Source organism: Rhinatrema bivittatum, chromosome 1 (assembly GCF_901001135.1).
Source record: "Rhinatrema bivittatum chromosome 1, aRhiBiv1.1, whole genome shotgun sequence".
Taxonomy (NCBI): Eukaryota; Metazoa; Chordata; class Amphibia; order Gymnophiona; family Rhinatrematidae; genus Rhinatrema; species Rhinatrema bivittatum.
In genome coordinates this window covers 127,021,300-127,046,727 of record NC_042615.1, presented here as the reverse complement: position 1 = coordinate 127,046,727, position 25,428 = coordinate 127,021,300, and the positions used below count along the sequence as shown (strand labels likewise).

At 42.7% G+C, this 25,428-nt stretch overlaps 1 protein-coding gene across 5 annotated transcripts in view; it reads left to right on the top strand.

Annotated features, from left to right (window-relative positions):
* Positions 1–25,428, top strand: part of SLC7A2 (solute carrier family 7 member 2) — a 300,155-nt gene that overhangs the window by 194,063 nt on the left and 80,664 nt on the right. For all 5 annotated transcript variants that reach the window (XM_029587078.1, XM_029587087.1, XM_029587093.1 and 2 more), the window contains 2 exons: positions 3,540–3,930; positions 10,138–10,293. In XM_029587078.1, coding sequence (XP_029442938.1) covers positions 3,555–3,930; positions 10,138–10,293 — 532 coding nt within the window. In that variant the 5' untranslated portion in view covers positions 3,540–3,554. The remainder of the gene's footprint in view (positions 1–3,539; positions 3,931–10,137; positions 10,294–25,428) is intronic.

Below are 25,428 nucleotides of genomic sequence, written 5' to 3'. Positions count from 1 at the left end.
CTGTAGGTTCAATCCTTCTTCTCCCACTGGTATTTCATCTGACCGTGGGCAAATTACTTTGTTTTTCTTGCCTCAGGTACTCACATAGCACTAGTTCTTTTATGCAGAAATTTGCACCTTCATGTCATTTGTTGTACAGCCTCCCAGTTTATAGTGCTATATACAATGCTAAAATAAATCTTGTCGAAAGATGTGGTGAGACGATGCTCGTCCAGCTCGAAGGAATCTATTTGACAGAGAAAGTTTGTTCATATTCTTGTTAAAGATCTCGCACTTGCATCACAGCTCCTGATGAAGCAGCTGACGCTGCGAAACTTCGGCCATATGTTGAGCTGAGCTTGATTTAAATCTTTTTTGAGATGCGGCGACCAGAATTGTACACAGTATTCAAGGTGCGGTCTCACCATGGAGCGATACAGATGCATTATGACATTTTCCATTTTATTCCCCATTCCCTTTCTAATAATTCCCAACATTCTGTTTGCTTTTTTGACTGCCGCAGCACACTGTACCGACGATTTCAGTGTGTTATCCACTATGCAACCTAGATCTCTTTCTTGGGTTGTAGCACCTAATTTGGAACCCAACATTGTGTAATTATAGCATGGGTTATTTTTCCCTATATGCATCACCTTGCACTTTTTCCCTATATGCATCACCTTGCACTTATCCACATTAAATTTCATCTGCCATTTGGATGCCATTTGGATGCCCAATTTTCCAGTCTCACAAGGTCTTCCTGCAATTTATCACAATCTGCTTGTGATTTAACTACTCTGAACAATTTTGTATCATCTGCAAATTTGATTATCTCACTCGTCGTATTTCTTTCCAGATCATTTATAAATATTTATGCATATTTAAATGAAGTAGATAATGCATTCCACCCTATAAAGAGGACCTGCCTAAAATTCAATATTATATATTAATTATCAGCCTATTCACCTCTATTTGGGTTCTCAAGCAGCTTTTTTAAAACTCAAAAGAACATATAAGATATTCACCCAACTCTAACAAATAGCTATGTTTCTATATTTGTCTCTAAATAGATGGATCAGCCTCTAATTGCTTAATTCAATTTTATGTAACATTGAAAAAAAAACTGTTGAAAAAAACTGTTTTATGTACCCTACTTGGGGTACATAAAATGATGGAAAAAGATTTCCCTGTTGGTTAAGGGTTATCTTCCCCAAATGTATTTAGTGAGTTCCAAAGTTGGTTCATGCAGTTGGTGACATGGACCTGTATAGAGACAGCATAGGTGGCAGTTAACCACTCTCTTCTTTGACTGGTAATGGAGCGCACTCCTCGTCTCTTCTCCATAAACTCTGTCCCCTAAATGCCCATCAATAGTGGCTAAAAGAAAGCGTAGAAGATACCACTTTCAACTCCAACTTTAACTTTATTTCTTGGTAATTCCACTAGAAACTATGTACAGGGATTGGCCTAAGTTAAATATTGTCATACTGAATGCATCAGAATTCATGAGAATGAAACAGTCAGAAAAGCATCCTGTCCACACATAGCACTCATGAGGCTATCCAGGGAAATCCTTTGGACCTTCCCCACCTGTACCTCTTCAAAACATGCCGGTTACTGTTCCCTCCCAATTACCTCATTCCCCAACCACTACTATCCAGGATGAGTTTCATTCAGTTGAACTACCTCAGACATATATCAGAATTCACATCCAAAGGAGCCAGTTCAATTTCCATTTTCAAAACTACTCACGATTCCTGGGTCTGTGACCGCCCATTTGACTTTCATACATCTCCCACCCCATAAAAGGTGGGCTTTCCCGGAATTCCCCATGCCATGGACCACTTGGGGGCACTCCTTATTTCGGATTTAGCCTGGCCTCCTCTCCTGGCCTTGTTCCTTAAGACAAAGAACAGCTACCAATTCACCCAGTTTTGGTTAGTTTCTCGGTAGGAGGAAGAAATGTTTCCACTCCACGGTCACGGGCCTCTCTCCTGGGGAAGACCCCCCTGCAGGATCCCACTCCTCTGGGAGGGTCTCTGACTCCACCAGCCCACAGGCTGGCTACTCCAGATAGCTACAACCCTGGAGGTCCTTCTCTACACCCCACCCTGAGATGGGCAGGATCCAAAAGGGCAAAACCCACCAAAATCTCACTTCTGTACCTCCTAAGAAACCTTTGTCATTGAATCAGAGAGCCCCACACTCTTAAGGGACCACCCCCTTAACCCAAACACATCATCCTATTAACTACAGTGCTCACGTCTTTAAAAAATGCCATCCAGTGGTCATTTGCTAGAACTGCAATAGCAAACACAAAACATTTCCCAAACATGATAAGTGATAACTGAACCAAAAAAACAGTTCAGTTTGAGGGTCTTCCTATAAAATAAAAACATTTTTTAAGTAGATTAATTATTTTACAGTGGCAAACCCTGGGTCTGCAAGGAGGAAATGTAGAAGAAACAGTTATGAATTAATCATGGGGTACCGTAAAACAATTGCCTTTTAGGAATTAATAGCCTTTAAGTTACTATTTCATTTCTCGAGGTAGAATGGGCAATATCTCCAAATACATCCCTTAAAATCGTTCAGGCTTGACATCCTGGCCCACGTGTAGACATTGTCTGTGATCAATACAAGCCTGTCGTACACCACTGCTCTTCACTTTGGTACCAGGGTGATGCTAGAGATGGCCAAAAAGACATATCTCCAATCTCCAATTAAGGAGCAGACTGGGAGGGAAATGAACTATACCCCCCTACCTACCCTTCCTTCCTTTTCCCCTTTCCTCCCCAACCCCTACCTAGCTACTCAAATTGTGTTTTTTGCCATACTGCTCCTTCAGAGCAGAAGTAACTTTGGCGCACCGGCCCGCGGCCAGTGCATGCTACCTCGGGACATGGCCTAATGGCCGCTGTCCCGGTCGGCTCCCGCCCGTCCCCAACCAGACCCTGCCCCCGGCCCTCCTTTTTTTATTAGCCCAGCACTTCTGCGCATGCCGGGAGCTACACTCGTGGCCGGGCCATTTCTAAAATGCGCTCGGCGAGCACACGGCCCGGCCACGTGCGTAACCCCCAGATTTTACACCCGCAACGCTTTGAAAATCTGAACCTTATTGTTTGGGTACTTGCCAGGTACTTGTGACTTGGTTGTCAGCTGTTGGGCACAAGATACTGGGCTTGATGGACCCTTGGTCTGACCCAGTAATGCATTGCATATCTTATGTTCTTATGCACTGCAAAACCGAGAAACCTCTCCTCCAAGTCAGTCCACTTGGGGATGGCAAAGATCCAAATCACATGCAAGGGGGGATTTTTATAGTCCTCTTAAACCTCCCACAAAAAGGTGGGGATAGGTTAAAGGGAAAATCCCCAAGCATTGCCCACTCTATACTATGCTAGAAAGTAGAGCACAAAGCCAGGTCACATATTTATTATTGTTTGCTGAACAGATGCTGACTTTCCTTATTATTTTGAATGCAGATCATAGTGTGGATAACCTGTTTGTGTTGACAATTTTATCTTTATTATATTCTAATGAATGACATTTATTTTCAGGTTTCTCAACCCAAAATGATAACCTGTGGACCAGTATTATCGTTTGTCCGGTGTCTGGCACGAAGAAAAATTGTATCTCTTGACAGTCTCGAAGATTCAAAGCTATGCCGCTGCCTGTCCACGGTGGATCTTATCGCTTTGGGAGTAGGGAGCACCCTCGGTGCTGGTGTTTATATACTCGCAGGAGAAGTAGCAAAAGCTGATTCTGGACCCAGTATCGTAGTCTCGTTCCTCATTGCAGCGTTGGCTTCTGTAATGGCAGGTCTTTGCTATGCCGAATTTGGTGCCCGTGTGCCTAAAACTGGCTCTGCTTATTTATATACTTATGTAACTGTTGGGGAGCTGTGGGCTTTCATCACTGGTTGGACCCTTATTTTGTCATATGTTATAGGTAAGTGTTGAAAAGAGATATATTTGAAGCTGACTTTAAAAAATGTTGCATGTTTAAAATGAGAGAATCTAAAATAGAGAGCTGGGGAAAAAATTAAATCAGAAAAATTGATTCTAGTGATAGAAATATTCTTAATTTATCTCCCATCATAATATTATTATTATGAGCATTATTCTGCTCATTCATGCATTCAGTATGGAGTCAAGCATGGTCTAGATGAGCAACGTATGAGGGCAATTTTTAGAATTATGTGGATTGTTGTAAAGTGCTATTTCTCACAGACTTTGCACCAGTTTTCAAAGAGAAAGTATAGGGGTATTTTCCCTTTGAAAATTGCCTAGAAAAAAAGCACCCAAAGAGATTTGCACCTCCTTGTAAAAATCCAAGCCTAGTCACGCTTTATTGTGTCCTCCCATGTCTGATCCCACCTACTTTTCTTGTGGGCAAAGTACATGCATTGTTGATCTCCATATGTACTTTTACTCCCATACCGAGTGGGCAGTTTTCAATCAATCCTTTTACCTGCGTAAATAACCATTTACATGGGTAGATGGCCTTTGAAAGTTTCCCCCTGTATTAGCAGGAAAGAAATGAGTATTCTTCTCTGAAAACACAGCTGTCAGGTATATTCCTTTGATCTTTACCTCTAGCAAACTCTTAATATTAAAATGAAAGCTTCCTTTTTTTTTTCCTTTATTGCTTTTTTATTTCAAATATTTTAAGACTAAAATACATAAGAGACTAAGTTTTGTAGAGGGGGGTATCACAGTTTCCAGATTATGATTTATTTTTTAGCCATTTCATGACACTTCTATACTTTGGAAAACAAAACTTTGGACACACCCCTATATTTCAAATAATCTAAATGTTGCTTCAAAACATAGATAAACACCAAACTGTTACCAACCAAAGACTCACCAAACCAGTACTCCTCTATGCTCAATTATAACTTCAGTTCCAAGACCTCTCCGACATGGGTTATACTTTCAAGACCTCTCCAACGTGAGCTTCTTCATGTTAACCAAGAAGTTGTAACACAAACGTTCCATCTACAATATATGCGTACATGGCACAATAAAACTGCTCTTATTTCTGCCCTTCTATACTTTGGGCCATTTACATTTTTGCAGGCATTCTGGGGAATCCTTTTTTAACTCTGTGATTTAAAGAAAAACACACACATATATACAAACAGAGATTGTCTCTTATGTGTCTATGCAGATCTGTGAACATCTGATATGTACTATACAAATAATAATAATACACATACAGTTCCCAATTGAATTATCACTGTAAAGTCCCCAGCTTTGAGTATTTTCCTGTTTGTTCTTTTACAACACTGGAAGAGTTCAGATGAGTTGTGATTATATTGTAGTTTACTGCATCTGGTTTTCCTGGCTTTTGCATGTTGAGCTGTATCTGAATAAAAGGCTTCCTTTTACCTTTGCCTTTAGGTAAAAGTATATTAGTGGCCCAATTTAGGCCTTTTGAATCCATTCATATTTTCCACCTATTCAATTTATGGGCTCAAAAGCATAATTTTGACCAATATGAGTATCAGATGCTGTTTTTTTCCATTGCATAAATCATTCCTATATGTATGCACCAGAATATGTATCAAGCATAAAAATGTGAATTGGATCTTAATTGAAAATTATAAGGCACCGGAGATGTTCTCTCTTATCAGTAAGGTATTGCTAGTCTGTTCAGCTGTGTGATGAGCTTGAACTTTGCTAAAATAATAAGAATCATAAAAAAAATAAACTTGCTGCAAAACCTATCAATGTATAGTACATATCAGATATATACACAGATCTGCACAGACACATGAGAAACAATCTGTTTGTATGTTTTGTGTTTATATATCTATATAAATAAAAATGTAAAATAGTTTGTACAAAATCGCTAATCTCAGAAACTACTGCACCGATTGCTTTCAAATTTGGACACAACCTTCTTTTCGCATACGGGAAGGTTCTTCTATACTTACATTACATACATGTCACACCTGTGACAGGTAAAAAAGGTTTAAACATTTTTGTCCGGAAATCAGCGCCATCTGTTGGACGTAAGCGCCATCTGTTCCACGTTACCACAACACACGGTACACTCATGATTTCACCATTCCATATCAACGTTTCCCATTGCATTGTTACATTCCATTTTCACACATTTACATTTACCGTGTTTTTCACTCCATAACACGCAGTTTTTTCCGACAAAAGTGTGTGTGTGTGTGGGGGGAAAATGTCTGTGCGTCTTATGGAGCGATTATGAAAACAATCTAAAAATATAACAAACACACCCCCACCCTCCTGCCCCCCCCCCCAGACATGCCAAATTAATTTACTACAACCCCCCACCCGACCCCCCCCCAAGACCTGCCTAAAGTCCCTGGTGGTCCAACGGGGGTCCAGGAGCGGTCCGGGAGCGATCTCCTGGACTTGGGCCGTCGGATGCCAGCAATTAAAATGGCGCCGACGGCCCTTTGCCCTTACTATGTCACTGGGGTCCAACAATGGCGGCGGTAGCCCCTGTGACATAGTAAGGGCAAAGGGCCGTCGGCGCCATTTTGATCACTGGCAGCCGACGGCCCTTTGCCCTTACTATGTCACAGGAGCTACTGCTGCCATTGGTCGACCCCAGTGACATAGTAAGGGCAAAGGGCCTTCGGTGCCATTTTCATTGCTGGCAGCCGACGGCCCAAGTCCAGAAGATTGCTCCCGGACCGCTCCTCGACTCCCGCTGGACCACCACCGACTTTTGGCAGGTCTTGAGGGGGTGGGGTGTTGTACTAAATTCATTTGGCTGATCTTGAGACGGGGTCACGAGGGTGGGGGGTTGTATGTAATTATTTTGGCAGGTCTTGGGGTGGCAGGAGGGTGGGGGGTTATATTTCATTATTTTGACAGGTCTTGGGGGGGGGGCAGGAGGATGAGGGGTTGTATTTAATTAATTTCCCAGGTCTTGGGGGGGGGCAGGAGGGTGAGGGGTTATTATTTCATTTAAAGGGTTGGGATTGGGTTTGTTTGTTTTTTTGGATGGGGGGGGTTCCCACAGAAATAGAAAGACTAAAGTTTTCTGATCTGAAGGGTAGGCAGTAGGCGGGGGGAGGTGACAATGAGGGGAGGGAGAGGTGAGGGAGAGGTGAGTGTGAGGGGAGAGAGTTGGAGTGGGGACAGAGGAGGGAAGGGGGGGTGAGTGACCAAGGGGGAGGAGGATGAGTGACTGAGGTAAATGAGCAAGGGGAGGGAGGGAAAAGAACCTGACTCTGCCACTGCAACGTGTGGCGGGGTACCGCCAATTTTTCTATAAAACTACAGCATGCATTAATTAAATTACAAAGGATTCCTCAGACTGACTGCAAAAATGTCCCAAAGTGTAGAAGTGTCATGCTAAGGTTAAAAAATAAATCATAATCTGGAAAATGCCAGTTTCAAAGTAGCTGGCCATGATCGTATTGTATTGTACTCTGTGTTGTGGTCACAGCAAACTCAGGCCTAAATTTATCAAAATGCTATAAATATAGCGGAAATAGCACCTTCGATAAAAAGGGGGGGTGGTAGGGCAAAGTACCTTGCTCCCACCTCACATAGGTAATTTACACAAGGTGCAATACATTTAGGGGTGGATTTTAAAAAGCATTTACATGCGTAAATCTGGGTTTTACGCATGTAAATGCACTTTACTCGAGTAAGTGGGCTTTTGAAAATTGCTACAATATATGCCATTGAATCGTCCATAGGATTTATTCGCATAAGTGCACTTTACATGAGTAAATGGCTTTTGAAAATTGCTACAATAGTAGTTACATTTATGCGCGTAACTCCTTTGAAAATTACCCCCTTATTGCTTCATGTGCTGATCAACACACCACAGGGTGCATTACCAGGAAAAAATCTTTTAAGAAAGAACTAAAAGCCTGGCTACTCTGCCAATCTCATACTGACAGCCTGCACAACAGTCTCAAAACTTAATCCCACAGCTTCCCATATTTTGTCATTTATTCCCCACCTCTGTCTAATCATCCTGTTTCCTACAGATATCTAAGACTATTTTATCATTATACTTGATCTCAGTCTATTCAATGTACCTTTCCTTTGGTACACCTTATCTGGTTTATATTCAATGTGCCTATCCTTTGGGATAGCTTGCCTTGTCCATATGTTTGACATGACAGTTCTCAGATTGTTAAATGTTGTTTTTTCTTCCATGTCTTCAATAGTTTTATGTAACAGGTTGTTATAATTGTAAACCAGAGTGAAGGCTACTCTGCTCTACCTCGGTATATAAAAAATGCTAAATAAATAAATAAAAGTTTTTATAAGAGAGAGAGAGACTGTAGAGAGCAGTATGTCATCCTATTATTTATACCACTGTAAGAGGGGATACTTTTAACTCGGAGTGGGGTTTGGGGGGGGGGGGTGTGATTTTACATACACAGTAGGAGGTATGAATAGCAAAGTTGACATCACTGAACATTTTCTGTCATTTCAATTGATGAAAAGTACAAGAGGAGTTGATTTGTACAATGCACTCTCTACACATCTTGTTTGAAGCTAGGTACTTCTCATCAAGTAAAACCATACCTCCCTCCCCCAAACCCCACTCCAAGTTAGAAGTGCCCCCTCATACAGCGGTATAAATAATAGTGTCCTATTGCTCTCTACAGAGCCTCAGCTTCTGTCTCTGTCCTTCAGCTATGGCTAAAATCATTTATGGTACTGCAAGGGAGTCTGACATCAATTTAGCCATTTTTTGAGGGCATAAATAAACGTGTGTAAAGGTGAACTAGTTGATATAGTGCATCTGGATTTCCAGAAAGCAATTGACAAAGTCCCTCAAGAGAGACGTCTGAGGAAATTAGAAAGTCATGGCATAGGGGTCATTGTCCTATTGTGAATTGCCAACTGGTTAAAAGATAGAAAACAGAGAATAGGGCTAAATGGTAAATTTTCCCAGTGGAGAAAAGTGAATAGTGAAGTGAACTAGGGATCTGTTTTGGGCCCCCTGCTTTTTAATATATTTATAAACGACTTGGAAATGGGGAAAATGACTAAAATGATCAAATTTGTTGATGACAGAAAATTATTCAAAGTTGTTAAATCACAAGAGGATTGTGAGAAACTGGGAGACTGGACATTCAAATGACAAATGAAATTTAATGTGGACAAGTGGAAAGTGATGCATTTAGGAAAGAGTAACCAAAATTATAGCTACACAATGCAAGGTTCCACATTATGAGTCACCATTCAGAAAAAGGATCTAGGCATCATTGTTGATAATACATTGAAATCCTCTGCCAGCCAAGAAAGCAAATAGAATGCTAGGCATTATTAGGAAAGGAATGGAGAATAAATCAGAGAATATCATAATACCTCTGTATTGCTCCATGGTGCGACCTCATCTTGAATATTGTGTGCATTTCTGGTAAGCATATCTCAAAAAAGATGTAGCAGAAATAGAAAAGATACAGAAAAGGGCAACCAAACTGATAAAAGGAATGGAACAATTCCCCTATGAGGAAGGCTAAAGATGTTAGGACTCTTCAGCTTGGAGAAGAGATGGCTGAGGGGAGACATGACAGAGGTCCATAAAATAATGAGTGGAGTGGAACGAGTAAATATTAATCAGTTGTTTACTCTTTCAAAGAGTACAAAGGCTAGGGGACACACAATGAAGTTACTAGGTGATACATTTAAAACTAATAAGAGAAAATATTTCTTTTACTCAGTACATAAACTCTGGAATTCATTGCCAGAGGATTTGATGAAAGCTATTAACGTAGCTGCATTTAAAAATGGTTTGGACAGGTTCCTGGAGGAAAAGTCCATAAACCATTATTAAGGTGGAGTTGCCGAAATTCACTTCTTATCCCTTGGATAAATATGGAATCTATCTACCCCTTGGGATCCTGCCAGGTACTTGTGACCTGGATTGTTCACTGATGGGACTGACCGACTATGGGTCTGAACCATTATGGCAAGTTCTTATGTGAAATGTTTAAGTGCTTTTTAATAACTATGCTGTGGCTGCTGCCTTTTATTGTATGTGCAACTGTTTACATGTTTAGCTTAGCAGAATATTTTACCAAGCATGCATGTCATGGCACATTTTCAATAAGAGGTATTGATTTAGACACATTTGATCTTTTAGTGCCTGATTATTCTCTACAGTTGTTCTAAAGTAACTTGGTATTTTTTCAAGGTACTTCCAGTGTGGCAAGAGCATGGAGTGGAACCTTTGATGAACTTCTTGGTAAACAGATTGGCCAATTTTTCAGTACCCACTTCAGGATGAATTCCATTGGTCTGGCAGAGTATCCAGACTTTTTTGCAGTTTGCCTCATATTGCTCCTATCAGGTAAGGCTTATGTGTTATTTAGTGTTAGTCTCAAGGTATCAAACTACTGTGAAGCTGATATTGAAAATGGAACTTGGCTGAATAAGTACTGCTGACTACCTGGCTATGGCTTTTAGGTGGATAACTCAGGGGCAGAAAACGGGCAGATCAGGAGGAGTTGAGTTGGCCAGTTTAGTTAACCAGTTAACTTGATATTGAGACTTAGCCGGCTGAATTACTTGGCCAACTCTGGTCAGGCCATAGGGCTGTCCTAAAGTTAGCCAATTTAACTTATCTGGCTAACTTTAAGATAGCCGGGTATATGCACCGCTGAATATACAGCATTAGTTAGCTGGATAAGTTTACCCTGCTAACTGGAATAGCCACACAGCAGCTGAATTAGGAGCTCTGTTCTGGATGTACAGCTAGCCAGTCTGGTTTTCAGGATGAGCATGAATGAAACATATTTGGAAGAAAAAATAACAAATACAGTAAAATGGGGGACAAGACTTCCTTTTAGATATGTTAGTGATAGAAGGAAGTTCAAAAGCAGCATTGTCAGACTCAGAGGAGAAGGGGAGGAATATGTTGAGGCTGATGAGGAGAAAGCAATATTGCTTTAAAAATATTTCTATTCGGTGTTCATTGTGGAAGGGGATGGAGCAGGAACACATAAAATGAAAACAAATAAGATTGAAAGTAAAGTAAATCTCAGTGGATTTTCAGAACAGTGTGTTTAGTTAGAAGCTAACTAAACTTAAAGTAGATAAGACAATGAGGCTGAATAGGATATATCCATGGGAAAAAATAGTGGAAAGTGTTCTAAATATCAAAATCACAGAACATATAGAAAAACATGGTTTAATGGAACAAAGTCAGCATAGCTTTACCCAAGGCAAGTCTTGCCTCACAAATCTGCTTCACTTTTTTGAAGGAGTTAATAAACATGTGGATAAAGGTGAACCAGTAGATGTAGTATATTTGGATTTTCAGAAGGCGTTTTACAAAGTTCCTCATGAAAGACTTCTAGGAAAAGTAAAAAGTCATGGGATAGGTGGCAATGTCCTTTCATGGATTACAAACTGGCTAAAAGACAGAGAGTAGGATTAAATGGACAATTTTCTCAGTGGAAGGGAGTAGGCAGTGGAGTGCCTCAGGGATCTGTATTGGGACCCGTACTTTTCAAAATATTTATAAATGATTTGGAAAGAAATACGACAAATGAGGTAATCAAATTTGCAGATACAAAATTGTTCAGAGTAGTTAAATCACAAGCAGATTGTGATAAATTGCAGGAAGACCTTGTGAGACTGGAAAATTGGGCATCCAAATGGCTGATGAAATTTAATGTAGGTAAGTGCAAGGTGATGCATATAGGGAAAAATAACCCATGTTATAGTTACACAATGTTAGGTTCCATATTAGGAGCTACCTCCCAAGAAAGAGATCTAGGCGTCATAGTGGATAACATATTGAAATCATCGGTTCAGTGTGCTGCGGCAGTAAAAAAAGCAAACAGAATGTTGGGAATTATTAGAAAGGGAACGGAGAATAAAACGGAAAATGTCATCATGCCTCTGTATCGCTCCATGATGAGACCGCACCTTGAATACTATGTACAATCCTGGTCGCCGCATCTCAAAAAAGATATAGTTGTGATGGAGAAGGTACAGAGAAGGGCAACTAAAATGATAAAGGGAATGGAACAGCTCCCCTATGAGGAAAGACTAAAGAAGTTAGGACTTTTCAGCTTAGAGAAGAGATGGCTGAGGGGGGATATGATAGAGGTGTTTAAAATCATGAGAGGTCTAGAACGGGTTAATGTGAAAAAGATCGAGGGATTGATTGGTTAAAAAAAGGGGGGTTAAGGAGGGATTGGTGATAAGATTTATGGATTATTTGACAGAAATGAATTTAAGGAGGGCTTTATATCAAAGAGAGAATTGAGTAATCAAATATGTGAATTGATGAGATAAGACATAAAACAGATATTGTTGTGAAATTCGATCTAATTGTGGGTAGATTGAATGTGGTCATCTCTCATGTATAGGAAGAGTTTTTATGAATGTAATAAGGTTTATGAGTGTGTATGAGTATGATATTTTTAAGAATTGTGGTGAAAAACTGATGGAATAAATAACATGTATTTTACCAATGATAAATGTAATATGAATGTTTTTTGATATTTTTCTAAATGCTAATAAAAAGAGGATCTTTTGTGACAATTTGATATGTGCTTATATACCACTCCACTGGGAGTGTATTTTGTTGTTTATATATATATATATATCTCAGAACAAAGAAACAAATCACAGCTCAAAAGATATACTTGGTTATGACCTTGATGTTCTGAATAATTCAGCTAATATCAGAAAAAGCAAGTTGAAACAAAAAGGTATTTAACAACCTTTTGAATAATTTTACACAAATTGTTAGTCATAGGGAAACTGACAGCATTGTTCCATAATTCAGAAACAGCTACTGCAAATGATCGCTCATAAGTCTCCACAGTCGTGCATTGCACAGTGAGGGGACCTCCAGAAGCTCTCTCTATGAGTACCTCAATGCTCTAGAAGATAGATTATAGATATGAAGCCTTGTGTTCATCCACAGCAGAGTCTCCCTACTAATCATTTTAAGGACTAAGCAGACCATCTTGTACAGGATTCTCATCTCAACGGGAAGTCAATGCAAATCCTGTAAGGCTGGTGAAATGTGTTCTCTCTTATTCAATCCAGTTACTAACCGATGATGGAATTTTACAGCAGCTGAAGGGCATGCAAAGCTATGTGGGTAAACCAATGTACAAACTATTGCAGTAGTCCAGGCTAGGGAGGATCATAGTCTGGACTACAGATCGCAAAATCCTTGTTTGAGAATATCTTTGTTGCGCTCGTGGGTAGACCCTTGTCCTGGAGCAGTGGAGAACGGCTCCCTGGTAAGGACCAGGAAGCACCTGCCCCCAGGGGCGGAGCACTGGAGGAGACAGAGGCTAGGATGAGCTTCACCACTGGAAGCCCGAGGTCCCCCCGAGAGGAGCCTGTAGGGACTCGGGCCGCTTGCTTAGGTGGGCCTCGCAGGGTCTCCTGGAGAGATGAGAGTCAGGTATGCCCACAGACAGGAGGGGAGCGCAGTCAGGTTCAAGACTGGAGGTTAGGTGGCGCAAGGAGGACCAGAACAGCATAGGTGATGACAAGGCTAGGAACAGAGCCAGAACCTTGAGACATGGTCGAGCAGGCAGAGGTCAGAATCCAGGCAGCAGGCAGGCAGGTCGAGGAGTAGACTGGAGTCAGAAGGCAGGCAGCAGGCAGGCAGGTCGAGGAGCAGACCGAGGTCAGTACCAGAGAGACAGTCCGAGGGTACTACCTGGGTAGATGAATGGACGAACAGGAGGACGCTGGAGATCTAGGAAGCAGGAATAAGGCAGGAACAGAAGGATCCTGGAACGAGACTTGGAACAAGACTGGAACAAGGTTCAGACGCAGTGACAATCTTACAAGACACTAACCCGATTGCCAAGGCAAGGAAGTACAAGCAGGGACTTTCTTATATCAGGGAATCAATCAGGACACGCCGCGGAGCTAGGACCTGCACGTAGGGGCATGGCCAATGCCACCGAGGATGCTGAGCTCCGGCGTGAGGCCCGATGCCTAGTGGAAGGCCCAGCGACCGCCAACATGGGACGCCAAGGCTTGGAAGAGCTCGCAGCTGCTGCTAGGGAGGCCAACGCAGGATCTGCCGTGGAACCAGGAAGGTGAGCAGGCCCGTGCACAGGCCGGCGCGGACGGGGTGCGTAACAATCTTCTTTAACAGATGAAGTTTATAATATTCAGACTTAATAACCATAGCAATCTGGGACAATATAGAAAGCTCTTTGGTCAAAATAATTCCTAAACTTTTAACTTCTGCAACTATCAGGATACTAACATTCTCAAAACTAAATCAGAAATTGCAGTATTGGTCTTACGACATCTCTGCAAAACCATGTCCTCAGTTTTCTTTACATTGAGAGCCAACCCATTGTGCCCTAACTTCCGTAGACCAAAAATGGAGAACAAGGAGGATGAATGAGAATGAAAAGCTGAATGTCGCCCATGTAAATACAGTATCCTGTATAGAACCTGGTCAGTATTTTGCAAAGAGGGGCCAAATAGATATTAAAAAAGGGTGGACCCGGAGGAAGTGACGTCACTTCCCGAACTGGCTGCCTAAGAGGAGAGCTCCGGAGCCCGATCTCCACAAATATACTTTTTCGGTGCAGGACTGCCAATAGAATCGGCTGGGGACGCAGCGTTTAGTGCTGAGAACACCAGGATGGCGCAGAGGCGAAAATTAACTGATTTAAAGCACTTTTCATACGACCCGCTAAAACCGCGGGTTGCTGGCCTTGCTCTGGAGGAGGAGGAAGGAGCAGAAAATGGCGGCGGTGAGGTGCGGGAGACAGCTGACTTAGAGCTTCAGCAGGCAGAAGAGCAAGCGGCACTGCTTCCCCCCTCGAGAGGAGACTTTCAAACGTGGGTGGGGGACATGAAGGAAGCTATGTCCTCCCTGCGGGGTGAAATAAAAGACATCATTCGAGAACTCCGCCAAGACCACGAGGTGCTCGGCGGCCGGGTGGGAGAGGCAGAGCAGCGGATTGGGGAAATAGAGGACCGGCAGGAAGCCTTGCAAAAAGAAGTTCAAGATTTGCAAGCCTCTAACTGTGAGTTGCGATCCTGGGTAGATGACCTGGAGAACAGGTCCCGCCGTGGAAATTTAAGATTCAGAGGAGTGCCGGAAGAGCAGGCGTATACAGATTGCGCAGTGGTGATAAAAGACATATGTGAACTGCTATTGTATAATAATAACCCCCCAGAAGGGTGTAAAGAGATTATTTTTGACAGAGCACATAGAGCTCTAGCAAAACCCAGGGGAAACGCCCCCCGAGATATCATTGTGTGCTTTCACTCTTACCAGACAAAAGAAAGGGTGCTCTCCTGCGCCAGGCAGAGAAAAGACATTCAATGGCAAGGTTACTCTGTGGAAGTATTTCAGGACTTGTCTGCACACACTATCCGAAAACGCAGGGAGTTCAAGGAAATAGTAGCCACCCTGCGTAATAGGGAGGTCAAATATAAATGGCTGTTCCCTTTTGGTTTAGCCTTTACGGTGAAGGGCACGGCTGTGCGAGTACAGACAGTGGAGGAGGCGAAGAAAGCATTGCTAACGGCGGGATGGCCTGTCTTGGAGAACGCGAGAGCTGCTTCACCTGAGGGGAGAGACAAGCGGGACACGCTTAATCGGTGGCAGAGGGTCCAATCCGGCGGCAAGAGGTTGCGGCGTAACTCGGGGGGATCAGCGTCTTCTTCAGACCCACCACGCTGATCTCTTCTTCACAGTCTTTGTTATTCCTGGAAGATTTTGATAATCCAGCTTCAGGGACTTGTGGCTGAAGCTTTGGAGGGCATATTTCTCTTGTTCCATTTGTTTATAGTGGATCCATTCCTTCGCACTGGAGGGGTAACGCATGTCTGGACAAACAAATGGTGACTCTTTTTGTTCCTTTTCGTTTTCATATTCATGCATATTACTAACTCCTGCATCGAAGCTGTTACTGTTTTACAGGTTTATTTGGTTGGTAAGAGATCGGGCGGGGGCCCCGGTACGGGCCTCTGTGCAGTCATTCCCACTTTGCATGGAAAGGGGGAGGGGGGGAGGGGGGGTGGGGGAGAGGGGGGGTTGGGGAGTAGGGTGTTTCGGGACCTTTTACTTGGCACTGGGGGAAGGAGGGGAGAGGTAATGTGTGGAGGGGGAGGACGGGAGGATAAGGAGAGACCTACCTGGATCAGACGGAGAGATGATACTGGTAGCCATGGCTAGTAATATCAGAATTCTCTCGTGGAATGTTAAGGGGTTGCAAACTTTTCATAAGCGTAAGCGATTGCTGCAGGATGCCATCCGAGCTAAAACAGATATTCTACTATGCCAGGAGACACACCTTAGAAAGCGCCACGAGAAACTTATGCTTTCTCACGAATTCCCAGTTCAGTATTATGCCGCAGCTACTGTAAGTGGGAAATATAAAGGGGTCGGGGTTTTATTTTCCAGAAATTTGACTGTTGATGTGCAAACTGTAGTAAGAGACCAGGAGGGCAGATATCTGCTCCTGAAATTCAAAATAGGACATCAGCTGTATACATTGGTTAACATATATGCCCCCAATACGGGCCAAGGCTCGTTTTTTACTCAGGTAGCGGCAGTGCTAAGGCAATGGGCTGATGGTTTAATTTTGATTGGAGGTGATTTTAATCTGCCCTGTTACCCATCTTTAGACACTAGCACAGGAAGCTCGGCATACTCAAAAGCACATAGACGTAGCCTGAAGGCTTTGCTGAAGGAATGGAATTTGGTAGATATATGGAGACATTTGCACACTACTGAGAGGGACTATACATTTTTCTCTGCTACACATCAGTCGTACTCGAGAATTGATCTGTTTCTTACAGATAGAGGACTGGTCAATCATGTCACCGACGCTAGTATAGAGGCCCGCACGTGGTCCGACCATGCGGCGATTGGGCTTACTTTGCGAGGGTTAGGGGATGTGGGTGGCGATAAATTTTGGAAACTTAACGAAAGCTTATTGGATGATGAAAGGGAGGTGCTCCGCCTTCGCTCTGATATGCTGCAATATCTAGCGGACAATGATAATGGAGAGGTTTCTCCCATGGGGGTCTGGGACTGTTTTAAAGCGGTAGCCAGGGGTAAATTGATAGCTCTAGCCACACATGTTAAAAGAGACAGGGAACGTAGGAGGTTTGAGATCCTTCGCAAACTGGGGAAATTGGAGTTGCAGAATAAAAGACAACCAGATCTGGCGGTAGGACAGCAACTGAAAATGTTGAGGCAGGACCTAGAGCAGTTGGACTTGGGTCTCATCGCCCACCACTTGGATAGAGTGAAGCAAGAGCACTACGAGGGGGGGAATAAGGCGGGAAGACTGTTGGCAAGAAGATTAAAGGCTAGACAGGGGGTGAATCAGATCCTTAAGATTGCTGATGCATCGGGTAGGATGCTGACTGAAAATATGGCCATCAGACAGCGCTTTACTGAATTTTATCAGCAGTTGTATTCTAAGCGACCAGATATTACGCTGACAGATATTCAGGCGTACCTTGCGGACATCAATCTCCCCCGGTTAGATGAGGCGCGCAGGGATATGATCAATAAGGATATCACTGAATTCGAGGTGGGCAAAGCGATACAAGATCTGAAAATGGGGAAATCTCCGGGAGTAGATGGGTTTTCGGCAGGATTTTTTAGAAAGCTAAAAGACATCATTATAGCTCCATTGACTAAGGCGTTCAACTCTTTACTTCAGGAGGGGCGAATATCAGCACACTCTAATAAAGCGGGTATCACAATCTTGGCAAAACCTGGAAAGGACCCTGTCCTATGTGGGTCGTATCGGCCAATTTCCCTGATCAATTTGGATCTAAAAATCTTAGCTAAGATCCTGGCCAACAGGCTAGGCGTGGTAGCTCCCTCTCTTATACATCCGGATCAGACCGGATTTGTTCCAGGCAGATTGGCGGCAGACAATGTGAGACGAGTGCTAGATCTCATTTGGTGGGGTCAGGAACAACATATACCAATGGTCATGCTCACGGTCGATGCTGAAAAGGCATTTGATATGGTCCATTGGGACTATCTGGTGGCGGTGTTGGATAAGCTGGGGTTGGGGGGCAACTTTACTACTTGGATCATGGCGTTATACAGTACCCCTAACGCCTGTATTAAGGTTAACGGGGGGTACTCCCCAACGTTTCAAATTGAGCGGGGAACTCGCCAGGGGTGCCCTCTTTCACCCTTATTATTTGCCCTATATCTAGAACCTTTGGCATCATCCATTAGGGTTAACGCCACGATTCATGGATTACGGATACGAGACCAAGAGTATAAGCTCTCTATGTTCGCTGATGATGTCCTTTTCACTCTGTCTGAACCGGAGCAGTCACTGGTAGGGGTTCTGGAGGAAATGCAGCGTTTTAGTGCGGTATCTGGATATCGGCTAAACGCTGATAAGTCTGAACTGCTCAATGTGTCTGTTTCGGAGGTCCAATTTGAGCGCATACATCAGCTTTTCCCATTTAAAGTCGTCAAACATAGCCTGAAGTACTTAGGGGTTCAAATAAGTCCGAATCTCAACACTTTATATCAGCTAAATTATGGGGGTTTATGGCCTAAAATACTACATGACCTACAGGCGTGGGAACGGCTGGGGCTATCCTGGTTAGGGCGGATAGCGACAGTGAAGATGAATATTCTAGCACGATTCAATTATCTCTTCCAAACCTTGCCGGTAGCTATTCCATTGGATGCTCTCCACACCTGGCAAAGGAAGCTCATGAGATTTATTTGGCGCCATAGACCACCTAGGGTACGGAGGGAGGTTCTTTTCTTGCCCCGACAACGAGGGGGACTTGGAGTGCCATGCTTACTTTGGTACTACGTGGCTGCTCAATTGAGGGCGGCTGTTCATTGGCACACTCATGGCGAGGGGAAGCGCTGGGTTCAACTGGAGAGAGACCTGGTGGGGGGGAGTGGTCCAGGTCCGTATATGTGGCTCCAGACGAAAGACAGACCCAACCTGGAATGGGAGATTCCTACAGTGCAACATACCTTGGTGGTGTGGGATAAGTGGAAGTCTAGGTTGGTGGGTCATCGCCATTATTTTTACAGTACGCCCATTTTTTTTCATAGAGGTTTCCCCCCGGGTCAATCAGCGGGAGTGGCTAAGAGGTGGGTGGATGGGGGGTGTACAACTTTGGGACAGGTTTTCAATGGCGGAGTATACAGAGACTTTGCTGATTTAAGACTTCAATATGACCTTACGGTTGCAGATGCATATTCTTATATTCAAATTAAACATTTTTTGGGGAAGCATACGGTGAAACAAGAGCTACTGCAGGGCAAAACCATGTTCGAGGGCTTTTGTGACCAAGCTAACAGCATTGGCAGAGTTATCTCCAAAATCTATTTGTTATTAAATGGGGATTTGCCGGACTTGCCTGTTCATCTTAAGAAATGGGAAGAAGATATCCCTGAGCTTCGAGGCACCTCCTGTTGGAGGGAGGGGTTTCTACAGATTAAGCAGAGTTCTATCTCGGCTCAGATAGTGGAGCAGGGGTATAAACTTCTATATAGATGGCATATTACTCCTTCTAAGTTGCATACCTTTTCTGTTAAATGGGACAATAGGTGCTGGCGGAAATGCGGGGAGATTGGCACCTATTTACATATGTGGTGGTCTTGTTCTGTAATTGTTGTGTTTTGGCGGGATATTGCAGATTTGATTTTATCCATTACTAACACCAAACTGTCACTAACACCAGCATTGTTTCTTTTAAATTTACAACTCACAAATGAGTCATATGAACATTTTTACTTACTCACGCAAATTTTAATAGCAGCCAGATCGCTGATCGCACGTACATGGAAACAAGAAAAGGCACCAACGAGACAGCAAGTCGTCACAAAGCTGACACAGATTCAGCATCTGGAGCATTTAACGGCAATTAAACAGAAGAAACTTTCACGCTTCCGGTTGAGATGGCAGCCGTTTGTGGACTGGTCTAGAGCTGCAGTCCAAACGTCTGGGCCTTCTGAGGCTATCAGTTGAGCTTTAGACAATGACGAACAGACCTTGTTGGAGAAGGGGGGGGCAGAGGCTCACGTGCAACCTGGGGTGGGGGACGGGTGGTCTTATGCTTTTTATCTTACAACTGATCCTTCTTACTTTCTGCTGTTTCTCTCTGGGGGATGTAAAGTCCTATAACACCGGATAGTATTTTGCTGTCGAGAGGGAAGGGGGAGGGAGGGTGGGGTAATGGGGGGGATCCGGGGCCAATCTTGGTCGATGAGTATGTTACTCTGCTAACATGTTTTCATTTAACCACCATGTTAAAACGAGGGAGACGGAAGTTAGTGATGGTATGTGTCATTTTTGGTTGTATGTTCATTGTACTGCTTCGGCCTCCTTTAAACTTTAAATAAAAAAAAAAAAAAAAAAAAAGGGTGGACCCCGATTGATGTTATGGGCCATTCAGAGCTGTCAGAGCCAATGGCTCTCTCTGCGAGGTATTATTTAAACCAATTAAGTACATTGCCAGAGATACCACACTCACGTAATTGGTATAACAAAATGCATTGGTCAATGGTGTGAAAGGCTGCAGAGATGACCAGTAGGACCAACACAAATCTCTGCCCACCATCGAAGCTCCTTCTGAACATGTTCACAGTGGATAACTGTAAAAATTCAGTGTTTATGTCCCCACAGATGCAGAATTGGAAGGAATCTAATACTTGATGATCTTGTAAAAACTCGTCAAGTTGTTTCAATATTGCAGCTTCAATAATTTTTTAAAGAAACGAGAGCGAGGACATTGGTGTAATTCACTGGATCAGACATGTCCAACTTTGGGGTTTTTTTTAACTATCGGGTGAAAAGAGGCATGCCTTAATGACTTAGGCAGAGTACCTTCTGTTAAGGAGAGGTTAATGGTGATGGCCAGAGAAGGGGTAATTTGATTTTTAAGTCCCTTCAATAGTGAGATGTGGCATGATTTCAATGAACAAGATGGCTGATATTAATTGAGACAATTCAACTTGAGAAGCTTCCTGAAATATATCCCATGTTGCTTTTATATGTTCTAAAGCATTTTGGGCCCAACAATTACCTTCAGGAAGAGTGGAGCAAATGTTTGCCACTCTCTGAGAAAAGTAGTTAATGAAACTATCACAAAAAATATATTAACATTTTCTTGTAACAGACGAAAAGGTCTCTCAGATTCTTTCCTGCTTTACACAATTGAGCTGAATGAAAAGTTTTCTTTGCTAAATCACATTGTTTTCTATAGTATTCCAACTAAGACCTAGACGCTTGAAAGGCTTCAGATGCTTGGGAACGCCACTACTGCCTTTCATGCCTACTTAAAAGATGACACATAATATGCAAATCTTCAGTAAACCATTTTGCATGTTTAGTGCGGAGAATTTGCATGCTTGTCCAGGTGTGATACCATCTAATGTCTCAGTAATAGTAGATTCCCATTTTTCCACTGCAGTATTTATTTTAGCAAACTCTAGTTGATCTAAAGTCAGGACCAACAAATCTCAGTCAAAGTGAGCTCTCTTTACAGTGGTCTTAGAATGTGGATTAGCATTAGAAATTAATTCATGAGAAGGATGCATAAACTACAAGAAAAAGTGATCTGACCATGCAACTTTCATTACTATTAGGTTTGCATTTCAAAATAGCTTTGTCTGAAGGGGTAATGGATGAACTGCAACATGAAGAATAAAATCACCTATAATTATGTTTTTTAAGTCAGCCTTCACACTCATCATGATTAAAAAAAAAAAAAGGTGAACAATTAGACGAAAGAAGGCCTAGAGGTTGGTAAATGAGACAATCATTAAGAATCTTTGAAGAAATAAGAATTTCATACACAGACCCCAGACTGGCCTTTTTGTGAGGTTTGTGAGGTGTCCTCCACGATCCTTACTCCTGTGCTGAGAAAACTAGGAGTAATTCATAGTTGAAAAGGGTAACAGTGGAGTGCCTCAGAGATCTGTACTTGGACCAGTGCTTTTCAATATATATATAAATGATCTGGAAAGGAATACAATGAGTGAGGTGATCAAATTTGCAGATGATACAAAATTATTCAGAGTAGTGGATTGTGATAAATTGCAGGAGGACCTTGCGAGACTGGAAGATTGGGCATCCAAATGGCAGATGAAATTTAATGTGGACAAGTGCAAGGTATTGCATATAGGGAAAAATAACCCATGCTGAAGTTACACGATGTTAGGTTCCATATTAGGAACTACCACCCAGGAAAAAGATCTAGGCATCATAGTGGATAATACATTGAAATTGTCAGCTCAGTGTGCTGTGGCAGTCAAAAAAGCAAACAAAATGTTAGGCATTATTAGGAAGGGATTGGGGAATACGACGGAAAATGTCACAATGCCTCTGTATCTTTCCATGGTGAGATCGCATCTTGAGTACTGTGTACAGTTCTAGTCACCGCATCTCAAAAATGATATAGTTGCACTGGAGAAGGTACAGAGAAGGACGACCAAAATGATAAAGAGGATGGAACAGATCCTCTATGAAGAAAGGCTAAAGAGGTTAGGGCTGTTCAGCTTGGAGAAGAGATGGCTGAGGGGGAATATGATAGAGGTCTTTAAAATCATGAGAGGTCTAGAATAGGTAGATGTGAAATGGCTATTTACTCTTTTGGATAATAGAAGGATTAAGGAGCACTTCATGAAGTTAGCAAGTAGCACATTTAAATCTAATCGGAGAAAATTCTTTTTCACTCAATGCACAATTAAACTCTGGAATTTGTTGCCAGAGGATGTGGTTAGTTCAGCTAATGTAACCAGGTTTAAAAAAGGTTTGCATAAGTTCTTGGAGGAGAAGTCCATTAACTGCTATTAATCAAGTTGACTTAGGGAATAGCCTGTGCTATTACTGGCATCAGTAGCATGGGATCTTCTTAGTGTTTGGGTACTTGCCAGGTTCTTGTAGCCTGGTTTGGCCACTGTTGGAAACAGGACGCTGGCCTTGATGGATCCTTGGTCTGACCCAGTATGGCAATTTCTTATGTTCTTATGTTATCTGCTTAATAACACAGATATGCAAATTGAGGATCCAAGTCTCTGTGATAAAAAAAAAAAAAAAATCTGGCTTATGTAAACAAAGCAGTACATGCAGCAACTGGGCTTTTGTTCTAACCACCTGTCCATTTATTAATATAAATATTAACGCTGACGCTGATCAGTCCTAAGACAGGAGTGATATGAATAAGTCACAGAGAAACTTGCTGTATGAGCAAGTTCACCGTACCTTCCTTGACCGATCAGCACTGGAATCAAGCAAGATGCCAAAGTGCAAGTCATCAGGGCTTCCCCTGGAAGGCAAGTTAAAAAGAATGTCTAATAATAAGCTGAAGGTGATGCAGATTCTGCAAAATGTAGCTGCCCGCCTCATATCTGGGAAAAGCAGTCAAGAACATATTACTCCAATCTTGACGGACTTAACACTGGCTGACTGTGCACCATTGGATCATCTTTAAAATCACAATGATGGTCCACAAGGTATTGAAGATGGACTCACTTCTTTTGGCTAATGCTCTATAAAGAGTCTACAATCCAACATGAGCACTTAGATCATCACAAAGTGGCCTCCTGGACAGCCCTGGTTGAAACCAGAGAGTCTGCCTTCTCGGTGGCAACCCCAAATATTTGGAACTCTCTTCCTGAGATATTACGTTAGATATTAAAAATCTATTTATTCCAACAAATCTTTGAATATGTACTTTAGCAGGGATTCACATCAAGATGTATCTGCTTTAAGACTATGGATTTCGTTTTCCAATTTGTAGTTTGCAATTGTTTGTTTTTAATGATGTATGTCACTTGTAAATTGCTTAGGTACTTGTAAGCCAGCGGTTCTTAACCGGTGTGTCGTGACACACCAGTGTGACACCAAGCACCGGCAGGTGTATCGTGCACTTCCTAGTCTCCCGCTGCTCTTCCCTCCCCTTCCTCACCCCAGCGAGAAGCACACAATTCTTCAATGAACACTGCTGCCATTCTAGCCCATGCTTTTGGCACATTCAAGCCTGGAGTAGAACGGCAGCAGTGTTTGTGGAAGCCGGCAACAGCAACATGGCCTTTTCTTCTTCCTGCCCCTGCAGCCCAGAAGAGGAAGCGATATTTACTGGGCACGTGGAAAGAAGAAAGGGCCATGCTGCTGCTGCTGCTGCTGCGGATATTTAGCTTCCGGTCAGTGCCTCTGACCGGATGCTGCATGTGATGCCTGAGAACCTGGCTGTCTGCTCCGAAAGCAGGCAGTGGCCACCCTAGCGGTAAAAACCGCTTAGCATGGGCGATGTTTCAGGAAGGAGCAATGGAGGCTAAGACGGGGGAAATGCAGGCTCCTCTGCAAGGCTGGGCGACGTCACCACCCAGACTTTAAGCTTGCAAGCCCTACAAACTGTACAGACGTCCCCAGGTTTTAACGATCTCTTTCCGGCAGACTGCTCTAACAGGTTCTTCACAGTTTGATTGTGACAAAGTTGTTTGCATGAAACTGAAATATGGAGAACAGGAAACCCGAAATTGGTTAAATGAATGAATAATGATTGCGATGTGTGTGAAATAAAGAGTTTGAGCAGTAAATATCACACATGGGGAACTCGTGGGTACTCGCTGTACTCATGGATATTTTCCCACAGAAGCAATGGAAGAGAAGGAGGCCAAAGAATTAGATGTTTCTCAACTTAAAAAGCAAAAGTACAAATGAGCAAAGTTAAGAGTTTGGGCCAAAGCCACTTTGCAGGAGAGAGGATCCTGGGGACTTTCTTTCCCATAGCAATGCTGGATGAAGTCTGTGCTTGCAAGAGATTACTCCGAAGCTCACTGAGAGCTCATGTCCAATAGCCCCTGCTAGAAACCCAAAATCTATCCACTTAGTGTTTGTTTTCATATGTAAGGATGTTTCAAAGGGCACTGTGTGTTTTAGAAACATTCTTTTATTTTAACAGAGAATATTTTATTTTTGTAATTGTAACTGACTAGTTGTTCATCACCTCCCTGGCCAATCTCTCTCTCACACGCACGCACACACACACACACACACACGGTCACCTCCCTGACCAGTCCCTTGCTCTCACGCATGTTTTCTCTCTTACTGCCTTGTGCTGTAGCTGCCCTATGTGCTGAGGGTGGGAGTGAGTGAGTGAGACAGAGAGAGTGAGCCAGTAAGTGTGTGTAAGTGTTTGAGAAAATGTGAGTGATTGAGACTGTGTGTAAGTTAGAGAGAGAAAACATGTGTGAGAGCAATAGACTGGTCAGGTCGGTGTATTGGTGTTTAGGGCTTGGTTAAATATTTATAGTGTTGCCTTTTCATAGGTAGGGTTGTTACCATTTCAGTTTCTTTCTCTATATTTGTAATTTGCGGTCTTTCTGTACTTGGCGAAGGTCGATTCTATGTGTGTGATCGAGGTGAGGTATTTTACTAGCATGTAGGCATTTATATCAATATTATTTGTTGTGTTTTCTCAGTAGGACATGCACTGGTGGTAAATTACTGTTTTTTCA